Source organism: Bos javanicus, chromosome 27 (assembly GCF_032452875.1).
Source record: "Bos javanicus breed banteng chromosome 27, ARS-OSU_banteng_1.0, whole genome shotgun sequence".
Lineage (NCBI taxonomy): Eukaryota > Metazoa > Chordata > Mammalia > Artiodactyla > Bovidae > Bos > Bos javanicus.
The window spans coordinates 19,337,524-19,358,123 of NC_083894.1; the positions used below are offsets into that span (position 1 = coordinate 19,337,524).

A 20,600-nucleotide genomic window follows, 5' to 3' on the forward strand; every position below is an offset into this window, starting at 1 on the left:
CAGTATTCTTGCCTTGACAATCTGATGGATAGAGGACTCTGGCAGGCTACAGTTCATAGGGTTGCAAGACTTGGACATGACTTAGTGCTATCTTTCTTTCTTTATAGCATGTTCTAGGGAGATTTCTTGAAGATAATAATAAGCAAAAAATAATTTAAATAATTTAAAAGTGGGAGTGGGTCATAAGGGTTATTAGATCCAATAGCTATTTTCATAGATGAGAAGACTAACGTTCAGAGAGGAGCAATGACTTGCTCAAGAGCATATAATGAGCCATGACAGAGCTTGGAAATCAATGCAGTTCTCTCAGTCTTCAGGAAAATGACTTTATTCCCTTGACCATACCATTCATATTGACATGACATGGATTAATTAATTCAGGACCCATTTTTGAGTATCTATTAATTTAAACTTTACTAGTTACATAGACAACAGGAATAGGTAGGGTGATTCACTAGTAAGATTTTGGTTTAGTTTTACTAATTTTAAAAATACTTTTCCATAGTAATTTCTCAGACTTACACTACTTGAGAATGTTTTATATCCTGTCAGGACTCCATATGAAATGATATCTAAACCAACATTTTAGAAAGTTTATATATTTAGGAGTTTTATTATTTCCACCTGAGGGGCCCTGTTAGTTGCCTGAAATGAAGATTAGCCTTGATAATCATTTCCTTGATACTTAAAGTATGTTCCATTCTAAATATTTTTATAAAAGTTATATTTTTAAGTTGAAAATGTGCTCACTGTATTCAGTTCAGTTCAGTTGCTCAGTCGTGTCCAACTCTTTGTGACCCCATGGACCGAAGCATGCCAGGCCTCCCTGTCCATCACCAACTCCTGACTTTACTCAAACTCATGTCCATTGAGTCGTTGATGCCATCCAACCATCTCATGCTCTGTCATCCCCTTCTCCTCCTGCCTTCAATCTTTCCCAGCATCAGGGTCTTTTCACATGAGTGAGTTCTTCGCATCAAGTGGCCAAAGTATTGGAGTTTCAGCTTCAACATCAGTCCTTCCAATTAATATTCAGGACTGATTTCCTTTAGGATGGACTGGTTGAATCTCCTTGCAGTCTAAGGGACTCTAAAGAGTCTTCTCCAACACCACAGTTCAAAAGCATCAATTCTTCAGCGCTCAGCTTTCTTTATACTCCAACTCTCACATCCATACATGATACTGGAAAAACCATAGCTTTGACTAGACAGACCTTTGTCAGCAAAGTAATGTCTCTGCTTTTTAATATGCTGTCTAGGTTGGTCATAACTTTTCTTCCAAGGAGCAAGCATCTTAATTTCATGACATCAGTCACCATCTGCAGTGATTTTGGAGCCCCCAAAAATAAAGTCAGCCACTGTTTCCACTGTTTCCCCATCTATTTGCCATGAAGTGATGGGATCAGATTCCATTATTTTAGTTTTCTGAATGTTGAGTTTTAAGCCAACTTTTTCACTCTCCTCTTTCACTTTCATCAAGAGGCTCTTTAGTTCTTCTTCACTTTCTGTCATAAGGGTGGTGTCATCTGCATATCTGAGGTTATTGATATTTCTCCCTGCAATCTTGATGCCAGCTTGTGCTTTATCCAGCCCAACGTTTCTCATGATGTACTCTGCAAAGTGATAGATAGTGAAGTTGCTCAGTCGTGTCTGACTCTTTGCAACCCCATGGACAGTAGCCAACCAGGCTTCTCCATCCATGGGATTTTCCAGACAAGAATACTGGAGTGGGTTGCCATTTCCTTCTCCAGGAGATCTTCCAGACCCAAGGATCGAACCTGGGTCTCCTGCATTGTAGGCAGACGCTTTACCATCTGAGCCACCAGGGAAGTTAAATAAGCAGGGTGACAATATACAGCCTTGACGTACTCCTTTCCCTATTTGGAACCAGTCTGTTGTTCCATGTCCAGTTCTAACTGTTGCTTCCTGACCTGCATTACAGATTTCTCAAGAGGCAGGTCAGTATTCCCATCTCTTTAAGAATTTTCCACATTTTGTTGTGATCCACACAGTCAAAGGCTTTGGCATAGTCAATAAAACAGAAATAGATGTTTTTCTGGAACTCTCTTGCTTTTTCGATGATCCAGCAGATGTTGGCAATTTGATCTCTGATTCCTGTGCCTTTTCTAAAACCAACTTGAACATCTGGAATTTCATGGTTCATGTATTGCTGAAGCCTGGCTTGGAGAATTTTGAGCATTACTTTCCTAGCGTGTGAGATGAGTGCAATTGTGCACTCACTGTATTTAGAGCAAAGGATTTTATAAGTCCCATACAAGGTGTCTCCCCCTTCATTGGCGGTTAAGGTTGGAAAGTGTGACCATCAGGAATGTATGCTGGTAGAATACACTAAAGGATATATGACAGTTGTCTGAGTTTAGTTCATGATGGGGATGAGAACAGACATGTTCACTGCTGCAGGCGGGAGCCACTAAAGATGGGGAGACCCGGAACTTGACTTTCCTACTGGGACTGGGTCAGGTATCAAGTAAGGGGCAGGCACAATACAGAGTCCAGAGGGTTTGGATGATAGTGTGCTATAAGTGATGTATTAATTGAGAGAGTTCTCTGACTATAGTCTTCCAAAAGGAGAAAAGTGAAAGTGAAGTTGTTCAGTCATGTCCGACTCTTTGTGACCCCATGGGCTGTAGCCTACCACGCTCCTCCATTTTCCAGGCAAGAGTAATGGAGTGGGTTGCCATTTCCTTCTCTAGAGGATCTTCCTGACCCAGAGATCGAACCCAGGTCTCCTGCATTGTAGGCACATGCTTTACCATCTGAGCCACCAGGGAAATCCAAAAGGAGAAGGAAAGAATTTGTCAGTGCTCATCTAATCTTGTCTGGGAGCCAGAGTGACCTGATTAATCTTGGTGCAACTATATCTGTCATCCAGTGGAAATATTCTCTGGTCAGAGAGGAAAATTATATCTAATTACTTTACTTTGGGGAAAGAAAAAAAAAAGCCTCTAAGTCCAATGCACTTTATTCAAGTTCTTTGTTCATCAAAATTCCTTTTGCTTGATTTGCTTTTGTGTAATATCTATCTGATGCTGAAGCTGAAACTCCAATACTTTGGCCACCTGATGCGAAGAACTGACTCATTTGAAAAGACTCTGATGCTGGGAGGGATTGGGGGCAGGAGGAGAAGGGGATGACAGAGGATAAGATGGTTGGATGGCATCACTGACTCAATGAACATGAGTTTGAGTGAACTCCGGGAGATGGTGATGGACAGGGAGGCCTGGCGTGCTGCGGTTCATGGGGCTGCAAAGAGTCGGACACAACTGAGCGACTGAACTGACTGAACTGAATATCTGTCCACCATGAGGAAATCTCTGTAAATTCCTAAACAGGTTATCTTACCAAGCACTTCTCTTTTTCTAAATTAATATGGTTACTTTTGTTTTATTTATCCTTTGAGAAACTGTTATCCGTGAGTCCATTTTCCAGAAAATAATCACTCAGGGTAAATGTGTAAAATACAACTTCTAGACAAGCTGATTGAAGGTGTAAGCCTAATGATCTCACTATTCTGCTCAGTAAAGTCTCTTTAAGAAGCTGTGCCCTGTATGCTAAGTGAAAAAATACAGAGAAAGACAAATACTGTATGATATGGGGAATCTAAAAAATACACAAACTAGTGAATATAACAAGAAAGAAGCAGACCTGCAGATATAGCGAATAAGTTAATGGTTACCAGTGAGGAGAGAGAAGCAGGGAGGGGAAAAAAGAGGGGTAGGGGAGTAAGAGGTATGACTAGTACATATAAAATAAACTAAAAGGACTTATTGTACAACATGGGGGAATATAGCCAATATTTTATTTTTTAATTGGAATCTAGTTGCTTTACAATGTTGTGTTAGTTTCTGCTGTACAGCAAAGTAACTTAGCTATACCTAAACATAAATCACCTCTTTTTTGGATTTCCTTCCAATTAAGGTCACCACAGCATTGAGTAGAGTTCCCTGTGTTGTACAGTAGGTTCTCATTAGTTATCTATACATAGTATCAATAGTATGTATGTATCAATCCCATTCTCCCAGTTCATCCCACTCCTCCCTTCCCCCTTGATGACTATAAATTTGTTCTTTATTATGTGACTCTGTGTAGCCGATATTTTATAATAACAATCATTGAAGTATAACCTTTAAAAATGGCAAATCACTGTATGTACACTTGTATTATATAATATTGTACAGCAACTATACTTCAAATTTTAACAAAGAAAGAAAGCGGGGCAGGTGGGCAGCAGGAAGCAGCTGCACCTTAGAGTACGCATCCCAACCACTCTGTTTCTGGCCCATCTCCTCAAAAACTGGATCCCACTGGCTCCTCTTTATCATTGTTTTCTCACACTTCTGTCAGCCAGTGAGCTCAGGTCTCATTCTCACTTCATCGCTTTGGTACAGCTGTGCAAGGTCACAAATCTGACCTTTCCTGATGACAGTTCCTCCACTACGCTATGACAATGCATCCATGAACTACAGCGATAGTATTCCTCCCAGGAGGTTCAGCTTCTGGCATGCCTTCACAAGACATTCACCCTAAATTCTGCCCTTGGGGGCTTCCCTGGTGGCTCAGATGGTAAATAATCTGCCTGCAATGCAGGAGACCCAGGTTCGATCCCTGGGTCAGAAAGATCCGCTGGAGATGGGAATGGCAACCCACTCCAGTATTCTCACCTGGAGAATTCCATGGACAGAGGAGCCTGGAGGGCTACAGTCCATAGAGTTGTAAGAGTCGGACACAACTGAGTGACTTTCACTTTTACTTTTTTTTCTGTCCCTGTGTCTAATTTGCTTTTTCCAAGTTTCTCTTGAGGCATAGGGCTGGAGAGATCCTTGACAGACAGCACTGACCATCTTTAATGGTAAAGGGCACAGATTCTGAGCCAGTCTTCCTTTGAATCCTAGCTCTCCCTCTTGCTAATATGTGACCTTGGGCTAGTTCTTTAAACCTCTGTGCCTCAGTTTCCTCATCTGTGAAATGAAGATAGCAATTCCTGATGATAGGGTTGTTGGGTCTGAATGAGTTCATTTTTTACCATGTCTGGTACATAATTGTGCCACACATGTTAGCTATTGTTACCACAATGATTGTCCCTCCTCTGAGGAAGTAGGCACAGGGCTCATTAAATGCTTGAACAGGGAAGAGGCAAAAAGGATACAAGGATTAAAAAAAAAAAAACATTTTTACTTGAAAATGTTGCATTTTACCAGAGGTAATTATCAAATCAGCCAAATAATCCCATACCTTTGTTTTTAAAATTTAACTGCAGCAGCTTGAATTTGTTATTATGAATGTATAATCTCCACTTCTCCTGTGGGTGTAAATCACTCCAACCTAATTGACTTTTTCTTTCCAATAAATCAGCAGGATTACCTTTTCCTTAATAAACTGGAAAACTTCTCAGGGAATAATGTGACAATGCTTAACGGGAAGGCTGAACACCAGTAATACTTGAGTTCAGAAAAGAACAGCAAAGAAACAACTTTTTACTGGAATCTGAGTTAATAAATAGTGATCAAAGAACAAACAGCAAAGGACTGTGTGAGTTACAACAGAATTAAAATAGAAATGAACCTGGGTTTCCAGTCTGAAACTATTACACAATATGAATAATGAAGCTAACATCTCACACATTCAAACTCCTCTACAATTTAAAACAAAAGGAACAGCTCATTCAGAGGATAACTGATGCTTACAGATAAATTTCACAATTTTGCCCCTCAGGGAATATTTTTGTATATTTTAAAGATCAAATAAACTGTTTCATCTTGGCAAATATTGCCACTTTTTTTCTGTAAGAAAAATCTGGCTCTCTCCATATGGTAATTGAAATGACATTTAATCCATATCTTTTATAGGTAAAATTTTATCATCATTAGTACAATAAAGCAAAGCTTCCACTGCACTTTGGTTTTACTTAATCTTAAAGTGAGCATTACTTAAATTAGTCAAAGTACAAAAATTTTCTGGATGAGCACAATAGTAAAAGGTTAAAAAATCAGAGATATATTTTTATAAAGATATATTATTGGATCTTTCATAAAAATTCATACAAATAGGGAAAACAAGAAAAATATCAGAGTATTAGAATTTGTCCTTGAATCTCCTTTTTTAGTTTTCCTTCCAGTTAAACTGATTTCCTCATCTATTTATTTCTGGACTGAAGCCAGAATCAACATTGTCCGTTTTTCTAATCAAATAGTGGAGAAGCAATTACAAAGTCTGAGTGCAGATAGAGGAGCCTGGAAGGCAGAGCAACTGGACCTCGCCTAAGCTGTGTCTCTGACTCATTTCTGACTTTAGGCAAGGTATTTAACTTCTCAGCACTTTGACATAATTATAATAATGCTAGTTTGTTTCATAGGTACGATATTAAAACACAACTCAAGAAACAACTGTTGGCTCTTGAGAACGATGTTGATTAGATAGATGTCCGCTTCTGCAGCTTGGAAAAGAGATTAGAATTACATCTCTTTTCCATTCCTGATACATTTTGAATGAATTAGATGAGAACTTGATGTAAATAAAAAGATTGCAACTTTAAATACAAAATAGAAAACAAAATGGACCATGTTATAATTTTTACCTCAGAAGTAAAAACTCCAGATATGTTGTTCTTTATTTCTGTCTTTTGGAAGTCAAACTTACTTGGCTTTTTAAGGCTTTCATTGAGTATACACTCTTGAGATAAATAACAAAAATACTGTTATATTCCATTACCAGAAAAAAGAGGGGGAAAAAAATAGGGGAAAATAACCCAAAGGGAGTCTCTAAGTCTATGTTAATGGGTAATTGTTTAACTGTTTTACATTAATATGAGACACATTAATATGTGTAAGCACTGCTGTCTGAGAATGCCAACTGATTAAATATGCTTCCTTCAATAACTTTTTCTTCTTTTTAATTTCTTCTATCTTGTATCCTTTCATAATAGCTCACTTAAAACATACCATTTTTGAAATTTTACATGCTAGTAATGTATGTTTGTTTGGTGATTGTGTTTTTAAGACTTACATGTTAGCTATAAAACTTTATAGCCCTAAAGTTAATATTTTGCCTTTAATTTTAATTTACTATAATTAATTAACTTAAAAATGTTTATTGGGAAGAAATTAGACTTAACACTTTGAACAATTTGTATCAAATAATACAGTACATCAAAGGACCACCATTTGAAACTATTTCAATTTTACAATAATTTAAAGTTTTGAGACAGCCAAAGCAAAAGCATTGTAAAGTAAATACAACTAATTGTATAATGAAGAGTGAATAATCTGATAGCTTCACCACAAGCCAGATTTGCAAAACAGTAATGGTTACTATAATGAATGATGGAGATGAGAATTTCAAAGCAAGTTTCTTATACCTAAATACTTCTTCAATATTGTAGAATATGGGTGGGGTTACTAATGGAGGCACTAGGGAATTTTAGAGGTCTTAAGATAGTCTCAGGAATTATTCTAAAGATGATAAAAGTAATGTAATGACTGTTAAAATATATATAGCATTTTAAAATGCCTTATTGTTTAAAGATCTGCCAGACTAGGGCTGCCTCCTTTCTCTGGGAAAGATCAGATTTGACTATTTTACTGTCAATGAGTTGGAAATTTCAGGAGACCAAGAGAAACCTGCCAAAGCTTTTCATTGGCCCTTTATTTTCTACAAAATCTAATACATTGCAATCTGTATATATGTTAAATAATTTCCCAGTATCTCCCAGAGCACTTTTAACACACACTTTTCCTTGCACAAGAGCCAGATTCAGATACAGATTTAAGAACATAATTTTTTCTATTAAAGTATAGTTAATGGTGCCTTCAAGTGTATAGCAAAGTGGTACGGTTCCTTGTGACTTCCCAAGTGGTTCAGTGATAAAGAATTCACCTGCCAATGCAGGAGGCGCCTGAGGTATGGATTCAATCTCTGGGTCCGAAAGATCACCTGGAGAAGGAAATGGCAGCCCGCTCCCAATATTCTTGCCTGGGAAATTCCATGGACAGAGGAGCCTGGCAGGCTACAGTCCATGAGGGCGCAGAGTCAGACACAGCTTGGTGACTAAACAGCAACATAGTTCCCTGTGCTATATATTAGGTACTTGCTGTTTACCTATTTTATATGTATTGTGTTGTGTATACGTTAACCCCTAGCTCCTAATGTCCCTGCCCCTTTCCCCATTGGTAACCATAAGTGTTCTATGTCTGTGAGTCTGTTTCTGTTTGGTAAATAAATTCATTTGTGTCATTTTTTTTTAGATTCCACATATAAGTGATATCATATGGTATTTGTTTCTCTCTGTCTGACTTCAGTTCAACTTAATGTGATAATCTCCAGGTTTATCTGTGTTGCTGCAAATGGCATTATTTCATTCATTTTATGGCTGAGTAATATTCCATTATATATACACAGACACTGCATCTCCTTCATTCATCCATCTGTCCATGGACATTTAGGTTGCTTTCTAACTATACTTCAATTTGGGGGGAAAAAATAACAATTTTTAAAGCTCTCTTTTTAACCTAATTTATTCATTTCTGAAATAAAATACTTGATCCCACAAATATATAAGGGAATGTGATGAACCAAACAAAAATATAATACTTTCAACAGATAATATTAAAGTGAGAATGGCAAAAGTTTTCATAACTTAGTTCCTGATTCCTGAATATTTTATATGATAGCTGCTGGAAGTGAATTAAAGTAATGAAGATCTGGTTGCTATTTTATAAGAAAAATGAGATTACTTTTCCTACTGGAAAGAAAAAGGAAAAACCCCAATCAATAATCCATTCACTATATTGATTCTTTTCAGTCAGAAAAACAGTATGACTCACATTCATATGACTCACATTCACAAATGGTAGTACATTTTTAAAGCTTCTAAGTTAATGTGAATCTCCTTAGTAAGTCTGTTTTATTTCTTTAGGCAAATTATTTTCCCTCTCTGAACCTCAAATGTTTCCTCAAATGTTGATGACATTTGACCAGATGATCTCACTTCCTTTAATTATATTTTGACCGTGTGTTCTAGCCTCATGGGACAATACTTTCTACTTCTAAAATCTCTTTTATGTGTTTTAAAAGAACATTTTCTATTTTTTGTCTTTATTTTCTTTTGCTTGCTTATAATAAAACGATTATTCTTGCCTCTTTTTTTTGTATGATTATATGTAGAAGACTATTACACGTTAAGAAACCTCCATTATGTGGAGGGTTTTTTTGGTTTGGTTTGGTTTTACTTTTTGCTACTTAAACTTCATGGTAAATTTTAAAATTAAATAATAAGTGACCATAAGAGTACAAATGAGATTTTTTAAAAATAGCAGCATAACTGTTGTAATTTTGCTCAATAAATATATTTACTACCAACTGAAAATAAGAGTCAAACTAATAATTTATCATGAGATAGCTATGATAATGGCTTTAGCCCCATTGGTGAAGTGCTAGTCACTCAGTCGTGTCCAACTCTTTGGGACTCCATAGACTATACAGTCCATCAAATTCTCCAGGCCAGAATATTGGAGTGGGTAGCCTTCCCCTTCTCCAGGGAATCTTCCCAGTCCAGGGATCGAACCCATGTCTCCCACATTGCAGGTAGATTCTTTACCAACTGAGCTGCCCATTAAGAGCCAAATTTTTAATATTCTAGGTATTAAGTTTTCCATTTTTTTTTTCCTTTGGGGATTTTATAAATCCAAATATCTCTTCTTAAAATAATTCTTTTTTAGCAGTTTTGTGAACTCTGCCATGTGCTTTTTGTCCTGTTGTTGACGTTGCATGCAAAGTGTTTTATCCTCTCTCTTTCTCCTCCACCTTGTCAATCCCTGTCTTTTCCATTTTTCTTTACTCCTTTCCTAGTGGGGTTTTGTGAAAAAGAAAAAAAAAAAAAATGTATGTGTTCAATCCAACCCAAAGTCCCTAACTCCTTCTTAACACGTATTTTCAAAATATACTTAGCTCGTTGTTTTCCCCCTGACAAGGATAAGCACAGGGGAGGAATTATGTCACTGGGAACAGACCAGTTTTATGCCAAGGAAATCACATTTTTCCCCGCTGGGAAAGATGTTCCCTCTTGGGAAACTCTAAACTTATATTGGAGTCACCGCAATTTCAGTTAGATGCTGGGATACAACAGTTACCAAGATGTGGCCTTTGCCTTCAAAAACCCTACCCTAAACAGAATCATGGACAAAGGGAAGCAGTTGGAGAGAGACATGTGAAAAGCCGACTAGATGATAATTCCATCACCTGGCACAGTGCCTGGACCATACGTAGCACGCAAGCGCACACTGTTCCCTGAGTGAGTGAATGCTTTATTGGTCTGTAAACATAGTGTGAGATCACAGTGGAGGAAGTAATTAATTTTGTCTTGAGAGTTCATCTGGAAAAATTTAGTTTTTATGTTTAACTACATATGGCTTCATGTATGCTAAATTTCTGTTGTCTTTCTTTCCATTTTAATATTTATTTTAATTTCTTCCCCCAAACATTGCCTTGATGAGGCAGCTATGTTATTTTCCCACAGCATGTGAGCCAGTGCTGAGCAGCTAGCTGATGATCAGGTAGCACTTGCTGGCCCCAGGATTCTCTAGGACTGCTTCTGGTTAGTGCTGCTGTCTCCTCTCCTGCCAGGCTGACCTAATGTTCCTTCACAGGAGCCAAAGGCTTCCTACCTGGAGGGCCCATGACCCTGAACCTGTATTCTGCATGGTCTTCCTTTCTATATACATTTATGCCTGTTACACAAAGGGACGCAAGATGCACAGAGGTATAGAGGCCCTGCTCCTTGACCTTCTCCAGTGAAGATCATTCTCACTTCTAAAACACGACTATGACTTATCCGTTCCTAAGTCCTGTGCTTCGTGAAGGAACATTAGGTATTCAGTGACTTGACATCTCTGATCTATCCATTTGTAAGATGCGGATAATAATACTTGCCTTAGAGAATTATTTGAGGATGAAATAAGATGCTTAGAAAATGCATAGCCCAATATTGAAAATGGATAACCAACAAAAACCCATTGTATAGCACATGGAACTCTCCTCAATGTTATGTGCCAACCTGGATAGGAGGGGAGTTTAAGGGAGAATGGATACATGTATATGTGTGGCTGAGTCCCTTCACTGTTCACCTGAAACTATCACAACATTGTTAACTGGCTGTACCCCAATGCAAAATGTTTTTGGTGTTAAAAAATAAATAAAATTAGAAGAAAAAAAAAGTCTTTGGGTCAAATGCATAGCACAATTCTAGGTATGTAATAAAAATATACATCAGCCAAAAGTAAAATTGTGTGAAGTAAAATTTTATGGTTTATCTAGGAGACTCTTTATTACTCTCTGTAATGTGCAAATTTCACATATTCTAAAAATTTACATTATATATAGTAATGTTTCCCAAGATGCTCATGCATGCTATTTGCCCCTGAATTTAAGTAATGCCCCTCTCGTACTGTAGCTGTTTTTTGTTGTTGTTGTTTTGTATGGCCCCACAAGGATTGAGAACTACCTATTTTGTTAAAATAGACTGGAAAAAATATGTCTATTAAATCCCTAAATCGTTGCTTCCCAAACTTTGCTGACCATTGGAAAAAGCTGCTAAGTCACTTCAGTCATGTCCGACTCTGTGTGACCCCATAGACGGCAGCCCACCAGGCTCCCCCATCCCTGGGATTCTCCAGGTAAGAACACTGGAGTGGGTTGCCATTTCCTTCTCCAATGCATGAAAGTGAAAAGTGAAAGTGAAGTCGCTCAGCCGTGTCCGACTCTTAGCGACCCCATGGACTGCAGCCTACCAGGCTCCTCCATCCATGGGATTTTCGAGGCAAGAGTACTGGAGTGGGGTGCCACTGCCTTCTCCTTGGAAAAAGCTGGCAGTCTTTTAAAAATTCTAAGGCCTGACTGCCACCTTTAGACATTAGACTCAATTCCTGGACATGGAAATGTTTTTAAAGCTCGTCAAGTGATCCCAATGGGCACCAAAGTTTAGGACCCACTTTTTTAATTACATAGAAACTCAGAAAGAGATACATGGAAAGGACCTGTGGTCATAGGTTTTATAAGGATAAAAATAGGCTGACAAATAAATAATTCAGTTGATTTCAGTTTTGTTTTTTTTTTTAGCAGCAACCATAGGTATAAAATTTCTTTGAATATTATGCAGATATTTCTGTCCTCTTAGGCTCCTGAGCTTCTAAAATTTATGAGAATTCACAACTGATGACATAGAGAAATTATTTTGAGGATGAGCAAAATTTTTCATCAAGACTCATGACTTCATGATTGATTTTAAGAATAATCTCAAGTGGTAAAATTAATTTTCTTCTACAACTTTAAAGAGAACTTCAGGTTTTATTTTATCTCATTAGCTGCCTACACATTAAAACATTAAGAAAAGCAATTCATATTACTTCCTATTTGTTGTAACTTTTTTTTTCCTTTTTCTCAAAATAAAAACAGGCTTCCCTGTACAAAATGAGTAACTAATCATTTAGCACTTATCACATGCCAGGGTATATGGAAAAATTAATATCAAAATGGCCATAGTCCTACAAAGTAAGAATCATGATGTCCATTTTACAGATCAGGAGCATTTTATAGTAAGCTGTGTGAGGTCACACCACTAGGAACTGACCAGCCAAAATATGGAACCAGGTCTTTGTGCTTAAAGAGTCTGTGCCTTTTCCACACTCCAGAGAACCATAGACCTGCCTCTATATTTGCAAACTGCTTCAATTCTCTACAAGATAACAGTGAGCATCCTTCTGTGGGGGGAAGCCTGGGAAAATCCGAGAATTTCCTTGGCAACTCACAGATTAGACTCGACCTAGAGCTGTGTCTGAGCTCCTGGATCACGTAGAGTCAAGCCAACACTGGTCTCATAAGAAATTCACAATAAGTTAAATTCTTTTTGTTCCTACAGTTCTTCCAATGGGAAAAATGGCGAAGATGTTTAGTTTCATCCTTGTCACCACTGCTCTGGTAATGGGCAGGGGAAGCTCGGTAAGCTTATTACAAAAACTATTATATTTTTAATTCCTGCTTTGATCTTAATTTTCTCTTGCAAAAAAACTGTAGTAACTTGTCACTGAAAAAACTAAGGAGGAAAACTAAAAAAGATTTGTGGAAGTACCTGCCACATAATAGGCATTATTAAGTGCTTTAAAATTTTTTTAGAGTAAAAAATCAGTATTTACACTGTCTTTTTGATTTACTGAGGTTATTTGGGTGGTTACATGGTATTAAGAATTTAAAAGCTCTTTCAGATTTACCTTGAGCTTTGTAATATTGGACACTGTCCATGTAAACTAAACAGATTATTTGAAAGTAATTGCAATGCACTTGTGCCTCCCTCCATGAATAAAAGTGTGAAAACACTCGTTTACTCAAAGTTGTAGGAGAAAGAAAATCCCTAATTTTTTTAAAGATCTTTTTTTTCTTTGATGTGGACCATTTTTAAAGTCTTTATTGAATTTGTTACAATATCACTTCTGTTTTATGTTTTGGCTTTTTTGACCACCAGGCACGTAGGATCTTAGCTTCCCGACCAGGGATCAAACCTGCAACCCCTGGTTTAGAAGGTGAGATCCCAGCCACTGTACTCCAGGGAAGCTCCCCCACTAAGTTTTAAATAAGTTTACTAACACGGTATATATAGTCACATAAAAATTGAACATTCTTGCCCTGTAATCCTGTAGTCACTTTAAATTGTATAGTTCACTGTATTTAACAGTATCACAACCAATCTTCCACTGTTAGAAAGCAAGGCAGAATTCCAGATGCCCTAAAATGACTTTGCTGTTCATTTTTTAGACAGGTGTGACTGAGAGGGCTAAGCAAATAATTGGTTCAAACAGAATGAATCAAAGAGTGGTGAGGTGAAAGTTACAAAAATACGAAATAGCTTCTTTGGTGGTCCAGTGGTTGGGAATCTGCCTGCCAAAACAGGAGACAGGATTTCGATCCCTGATCCAGGAAGATACCACATGCTGAGAAGCAACTAAGCCCGTGTGCCACAGTTACTGAGCCTGTGCTCTAGAGCCCCGGAATCGCCACAACTGAAAGCTGCGTGCCCTAGGGCCGGTGCTCTGCAACAAGAGAAGCCGCAAGGAGAAGCCTTCACGCCACAACTAGAGAGTGGCCCCTGCTTGCCACGACTAAAGAAAGCCTGCACTCACCAACCGACAAAGACCTAGCACAGCCAGAAATAAAGAAAGAAATGAAAAGTTTTAAGAAAGAGAAATAGTACTAGAGAAACAGCCAGGAGCGAGTCGGCGACTTGGTACTGGAGATTGGAGAGAGGGGGTCTCTATTCTCATTGCCACTCACTTGCTGTAAGACTTTCAGTTTTGAGGTTGAATTTCTGTTTTTACATTATAGTCCATAGTGAAAAAACGCACCTCTTTCTTTTTCTCAAATAGGATATCTACTGTTAAACTGCCTAACAGAGTGCCCAGAACACAGTAGGTCCTCCAATTTATGGAAGAAATATATATAAGGTGCTTCCCTGGTAGCTCAGCTGGTAAAGAATCTGCCTGCAAAGCAGGAGACCTGGGTTCGATCCCTGGGTTGGGAAGATCCCCTGGAGGATTATGGAAGGAATACATATAAGGTAGCAGATAAAGATAGGAACAGAAAGTTATGTGAATATAAATTGAGAAATATACCTGACTAATTAAATGCCTATAAAAGGAAATAATATAAAAGTACTATAAAGCACTTACATGTTAAGAATCGAAATTTCTCAGCAAACATTTGCATTTATCACAGGAGATCATGACATGAGCTGCAAACAGAGATGTCAAAGTAAAAATGGGAAAGTGGCAAAAATTTGTGTTTTGTCCTTTTTTTTCATGGTCCCCAAGTAACTCTCCCAGTGTTAAATACTTAAGAGCCTTTATTACAGCTTCTTGGTCTCAGTAGCTCTTCCCAGGAGACCCACCTCTGCAACTCCCCTTCCCAACTCACCGAATTTGCTTTATTTCTGGAGGAATCTGCTCAGTCAGATGCCACTTTAGAAAGGAACTGATAAACTCGTTCATGTGCAGCATTCTTGGGTTATTTGCCTTTGTTAAAGAAAGTAGCTGATTCAACTGAAAAACTCAGGCTTCTCCATCCCTTTTTTGAAGTCATTGAGGGAAAAACACTATACAAAGTTAAAGTGACTCCAGTCATATTTCTAGCAACAGGTAAATGGGTAAGATCCTCGGGGACAGGAGGAACTGAAGTAGCATCCTTTATAAAGATGGCCATGTGTCATCAGGTTATAAGCATTCAAATATATTTTTAAACATGTTAATACCAAAAGATCATTCAAAAGCCTCGTTTATTTTAGAAACTGCAACACTAGTCATGCATAAGGCACTTTCCTGTTAAGAAAGCACTCAGGAGAAGACATATTGAGATTGAGAGCAGGGACCTTGAACTGGATGTGAATCCAGACTCTTCTTGCCCACTGAGAATTTTTGAGCAAGTTTACTCAAAGATGAGCTCTTTCCTATCTCATGGAATTGTTATGAGGATCAAATGAAGCAGCGACTCTAAAGCTCTTAGCATGGTCATTTACATTATAGCATTTTTTAGTTCAAAAATTTCTTATTCTGGTAAGCCATAATTTCTTTTTCTTCAAATGCATGGTTTTCGGACCTCTAAACACTTCCTAGTTAGAATACTATTCTGAAATGGGAACTGGGGACAAAATTGAACCATACATTTAGCAACTCATTCCGGGGGCTTATTTTCTGTAAGACGATATGCACATTACTTTGCAGGCTCTGGAGAACTGCCTCCAGGAGCAGGCGCGGCTCAGAGCCCAAGTGTACCTGCTGGAGACCCGGGTCAAGCAGCAACAAGTCAAGATCTCACAGCTTTTGCATGAGAAAGAAGTCCAGCTCCTTGATAAAGGAGAGGAGAATAGTGTCATTGACCTTGGAGGAAAGAGGCAATACGCAGGTCAGAATTTATTTTTATTTCTTTTTCCTTAATTTTTTATTGGGGTATAGTTCATTTACATAATCTAATTTTCTTAAGTGTTTCAATAACTTAACATTGGGGTTTCCCTGGTGGTCCAGTGGTTAAGACTCCACTCTTCCAATGCAAGGGGCATGGGTCCCGTCCCTGGTCAGGGAAATAAAATCCCATATGCTGTGCAGCCTGGCCAAAAAAAAATTTTTTAAGCCAAAGCTTATTAAAAATAATAATAATAAAGATTTTTAAATAAAAAATTTATGACACAATGATAAGATAGATAATAAAAAGTGAAAGTCGCTCAGTCGTGTCTGACTCTCCATGGAATTCTCCAGGCCAGAATACTGGAGTGGGTAGCCTTTCCCTTCTCCAGGGGATCTTCCCAACCCAGCGATCGAACCTGGGTCTCCCACATTGCAGGCAGATTTTTTACCGACTGAACTATGAGGGGAGCCCCTAAGATGGATAATAGACATCCTGTGTGACTGTTTGGGGGTATAACAGCTAAAAGAAAATTCCAGAAGTCAGTAGATCTGTATTTAATATTCTTTACAGATGTTGTAAGCATGAAGGAGGAGAAGGAGGAATAAACTATGAAATACAAATCCAATTCAATTTTACTCTATTTTTCAGCATACAGGAAAACTACTGGAGAATCTATCAAGAGCAAAAAAAAAAAAAACACTCAATAAACAAAATACATAATAAAACATAAATTCTAAGAAAATACATAATATATTTAGCGTAATATATAATGTATAAAATATATAAAAATTTGCTCACACCAAAGGGTATGTTTTTGGTCTCCTTAAATTTAAAAAAAGGTTAAATATTTATGTATATGATCCATAGAAATAAATTTCTTTTTTCTTATTTATAAGTTACTGTATTATTACTAAATCAATTATTTTCTGAATCCTAATTCATCTCATAGTAGGAAACACCTAATTACATACAACCTGGCAATTTTTGAAAACAATGCACAAATCACATGATTTTTATACAACATATAGTTAAATGTATTTTTTAAGCTTTTGGGTGTGATTGAATTATGTGCCTTTATTAAAAGATTAGTCTACCAAATTCACACTTATTGTTGACAATCAAAACAGCCTTTTAGCATCATCTGTTCGGCCAACATGACCACTAGTTTAACCATGGCCCCTTGTGCAGGAGCCCCCAGTATTTACGAGACAGTATCTCAAAAGGCAGTATGTGTAGCGTTTAAAGTAGAGACTCCAAAGCCTGGGTTCAAAATCCAGTTGCACATGTTGCTAGAAGTGGCCTTTGAGCAAATTACTTGACCTCTTTGTGCCTCTAATTCCTCATCTGTAAAATGGGAGTGATAAGGATACCTATTTCTTTGGTGTAAAGATCAAATAAGTTAATAGATCTAATGAAATGCTTACAAAAGCATTTCTCATTTGGCTCAATGAATGCCAGCTCTCTACCTACATTATTATATCTTCTCTCCCTTACTTTCAGAGGAGAGAGCCCACCAATCCTCCGCACAGCAATATTGCAACTTCCTCTCTCTCCTCTAAATCTCATCTTATGTTGCCTGGGGCTGAGGATGGCATTCCTGGCATTTCCCAGCATGCTCTGTGGCATGTGGCTGAGCTCAGGCTGGCCTTCCTTCGAGTTTAGAATGTGGGGGTACTTAGTGCCTTTGGTTCTCAGTCACCATTCTGGGACAAAAGGAAAAAGTTCATTTGGCAGGCTGGCACGTCCCTTTGTGAAGCTTCAACAGTCGTGCTTCCAGCACGGTTTGCTTTATGCTTGAGCAGAGCGTATTCACCTCACCCAGTTTAACACACTGTTTGTCAAACAGAGGGCAGGAAGCCTTGGCCTCACTCTAGCATTATGTAAGTATCCAAAAATTCTTTTTTAAACTCCTGTGAGCACAGATCTCTCTAACCCTCTACCCCTCTTCTGTCTATTCTCTGGGGTGGTTGAAATCGTAGTTTGAAATATCTAGTTAATATTTTAAACCCTCTATTGCTTGAACTTTCTATCAGAGTAAAAGTCACATTTTCCCAAAGCAGGCTCCTTAATCTATTTGCTGTAAGAAATTGAGCTAGTGGCATTTTTTTTTTCTTTGTTTGGGTTTTGTTTTTGTTTTTTTCAGTGGAAATCTTTCCTCTGAATCTTAAGTTCTGTTTGGCATTTTCCTCTGGGAAGATCAAAAATTTTTAAAAACTTAAATTCAGAGTTGGCATAAAATAAGAACAAATAGAAAATGTTGGCTGAAAACTCCATATTCACAGAATTTTCCAGAGACAAATGTTATAGCTAATTATTCCCATATTTGCTTGGGAAATAGTCTGAACCTTGTGAGTCTTTACTATTCAGCTGTTTGGTAGGTGGTTAAATGTAAGCAAAGAGCTGTTTTCCTAACAAGCTTATACAGAGTGAAGTAAGAAAGAGAAAAATAAATATTGCATATTAACACATACATATGGAATCTAGAATAATGGTACTGATTAACCTATTTGCAGGGCAGGAATAGAGATACAGACATGGAGAAAAGACTTGTGGACCCAGCAGGGGGAAGAGAGGGTGGGACTAATTGAGAGAGAAGCATTGATATATACACTGCTGCTGCCACTGCTGCTGCTAAGTCGCTTCAGTCATGTCCGACTCTGTGCAACCCCATAGACAGCAGCCCACCAGGCTCCCCCGTCCCTGGGATTCTCCAGGCAAGAACACTGGAGTGGGTTGCCATTTCCTTCTCCAATGCAGGAAAGTGAAAAGTGAAAGTGAAGCCGCTCAGTCTTGTCTGACTCTTCGTGATCCCATGGACTGCAGCCTACCAGGCTCCTCTGTCTCTGGGATTTTCCAGGCAAGAGTACTGGAGTGGGGTGCCATTGTCTTCTCCAGATACGTACCCTACCATGTGTAAAATAGCCAGTGGGAGGCCACTATAGCGCACAGGGTGCTCTGTGACAACCTGGGGGTGTGGGGCGGGCTAGAAGGGACGCTCAAGAGGGAGGGGATGCATGTGTACTTACGGTTGGATCACCTTGTTGTACAGCAGAAACCAACACAACATTGTAAAGCAATTATCCTCCAATTTAAAAAAAAAGTAAGTGGAAAAAAAAAATCTGCTTACTCTAATGAAAAATGCTGTGCAATGTACTTGACCACAAGATGTAAGCTTTTGAACAACCTTGAACTAATTTTAGATAATCATTTTCACATTGTTTTTCTTCTTGTTTAACTGCAAAACAGGATTAAAAAAAAATAATCCAGGATGTGGAAAAGAACACAGGGGCTTCTGAATCTCAAAAATAAATACATGATTAAGGCCTAACTCATTAGAAAAATGGACATCTCACCAAAGCAGTAGTAAATGATGGGTCTCAACCTGATGAGGGTTTTAGAAAGTGACTAAGGTTCTTTATTTTTGTTTCTCCTCTGATTCCTATTGCCTGTTCAATCTATTTAATGTGGGATATATTTTATTTGTAACAAAATTATAGACAATTTGGCATCAGAACAATGAAAATGAAGAAAGAACTTAATAGGCTAAAAGAATGAAATTGTCAATCAGGGAAAGAAAATTTTCATTAGGTACAATTAAACATAAAACATTATATTAATTTCTGGTATATAATATAATGATATGATGTTTGTATATATTGTGAAATGATCACTACACTAAGTCCAGTTAACATCCATCACCATTTATAGTTACAGAATTGTAGAAAATACATTTTTTTAAAAAGGAGGAAACGAACAAAATAATAAGGGTAAAATTTGAAAGTTCGTGATGTTAAATTATAGTATTTTTTATTAAAGAAATACCCAATTGTGATTGGGTATCCTTGAAACTATCTCTTTACAGTGGCCATCAATTCAGCTACCCTAAAGCAGAGCTGCCTGGGCATCTAAACAATAGCGAGTTCCTGTCTGCCATATGGGCTTCCACGGTGGCTCAGTGGTAAAGAATCCACCTGCAATGCAGGAGGATTGTGGGAAACAATCCATCTGCAGTGCAGACGCCAAGTTGATCCCTGGGTTGGGAAGATCCCCTGGAAGAGGGCACCGCAACCCACTCCAGTATTCTTGCCTGGGAGAATCCCATGGACAGGGGAGCCTGGTGGGCAACAGTTCATAGTATCCCACAGAGCTGGAGTTGACTGAAGTGATCTAGTACACACATATCAGCCGTATTCTCTAATTCAGCCCAGATCAGCCTAGATGAGACCAATGATTATTAATTTATCCCACCTTCACATGATTTACAGAGAAGGCAATGGCAACCCACTCCAGTACTCTTGCCTGGAAAATCCCATGGACGGAGGAGCCTGGTAGGCTGCAGTCCATGGGGTCTCAAAGAGTCGGACACAACTGAGCGACTTCACTTTCACTTTTCACTTCCCTGCATTGGAGAAGGAAATGGCAACCCACTCCAGTGTTCTTGCCTGGAAAATCCCAGGGAAGGGGGAGTCTGGTGGGATGCTGTCTATGGGGTCACACAGAGTCGGACACGACTGAATCAACTTAGCAGCAGCAGCAGCACATGATTTAAGAAACAGATATTATTTTTTGGTGACAAATTGGTGGCTTCAGTGGTCAAAGAAATATCAGCGCAGAGAAGACCGCAGGGATGAAATAATAGAAACT

The 20,600-nt window shown here is 38.2% G+C and overlaps 1 protein-coding gene across 2 annotated transcripts in view; it reads left to right on the top strand.

Annotated features, from left to right (window-relative positions):
- The window catches only part of FGL1 (fibrinogen like 1), a 52,802-nt gene that overhangs the window by 22,379 nt on the left and 9,823 nt on the right, over window positions 1-20,600 (top strand). Inside the window, exons 1-3 of one of the 2 annotated variants that reach the window (XM_061404311.1) lie at window positions 6,191-6,316; window positions 12,928-13,007; window positions 15,776-15,956. In XM_061404311.1, the coding sequence (XP_061260295.1) occupies window positions 12,936-13,007; window positions 15,776-15,956 (253 nt within the window). In that variant the 5' untranslated portion in view covers window positions 6,191-6,316; window positions 12,928-12,935. Of the gene's footprint in view, window positions 1-6,190; window positions 6,317-12,927; window positions 13,008-15,775; window positions 15,957-20,600 lie in introns of those variants that run through there. The other variant, XM_061404309.1, reaches the window with a different exon arrangement.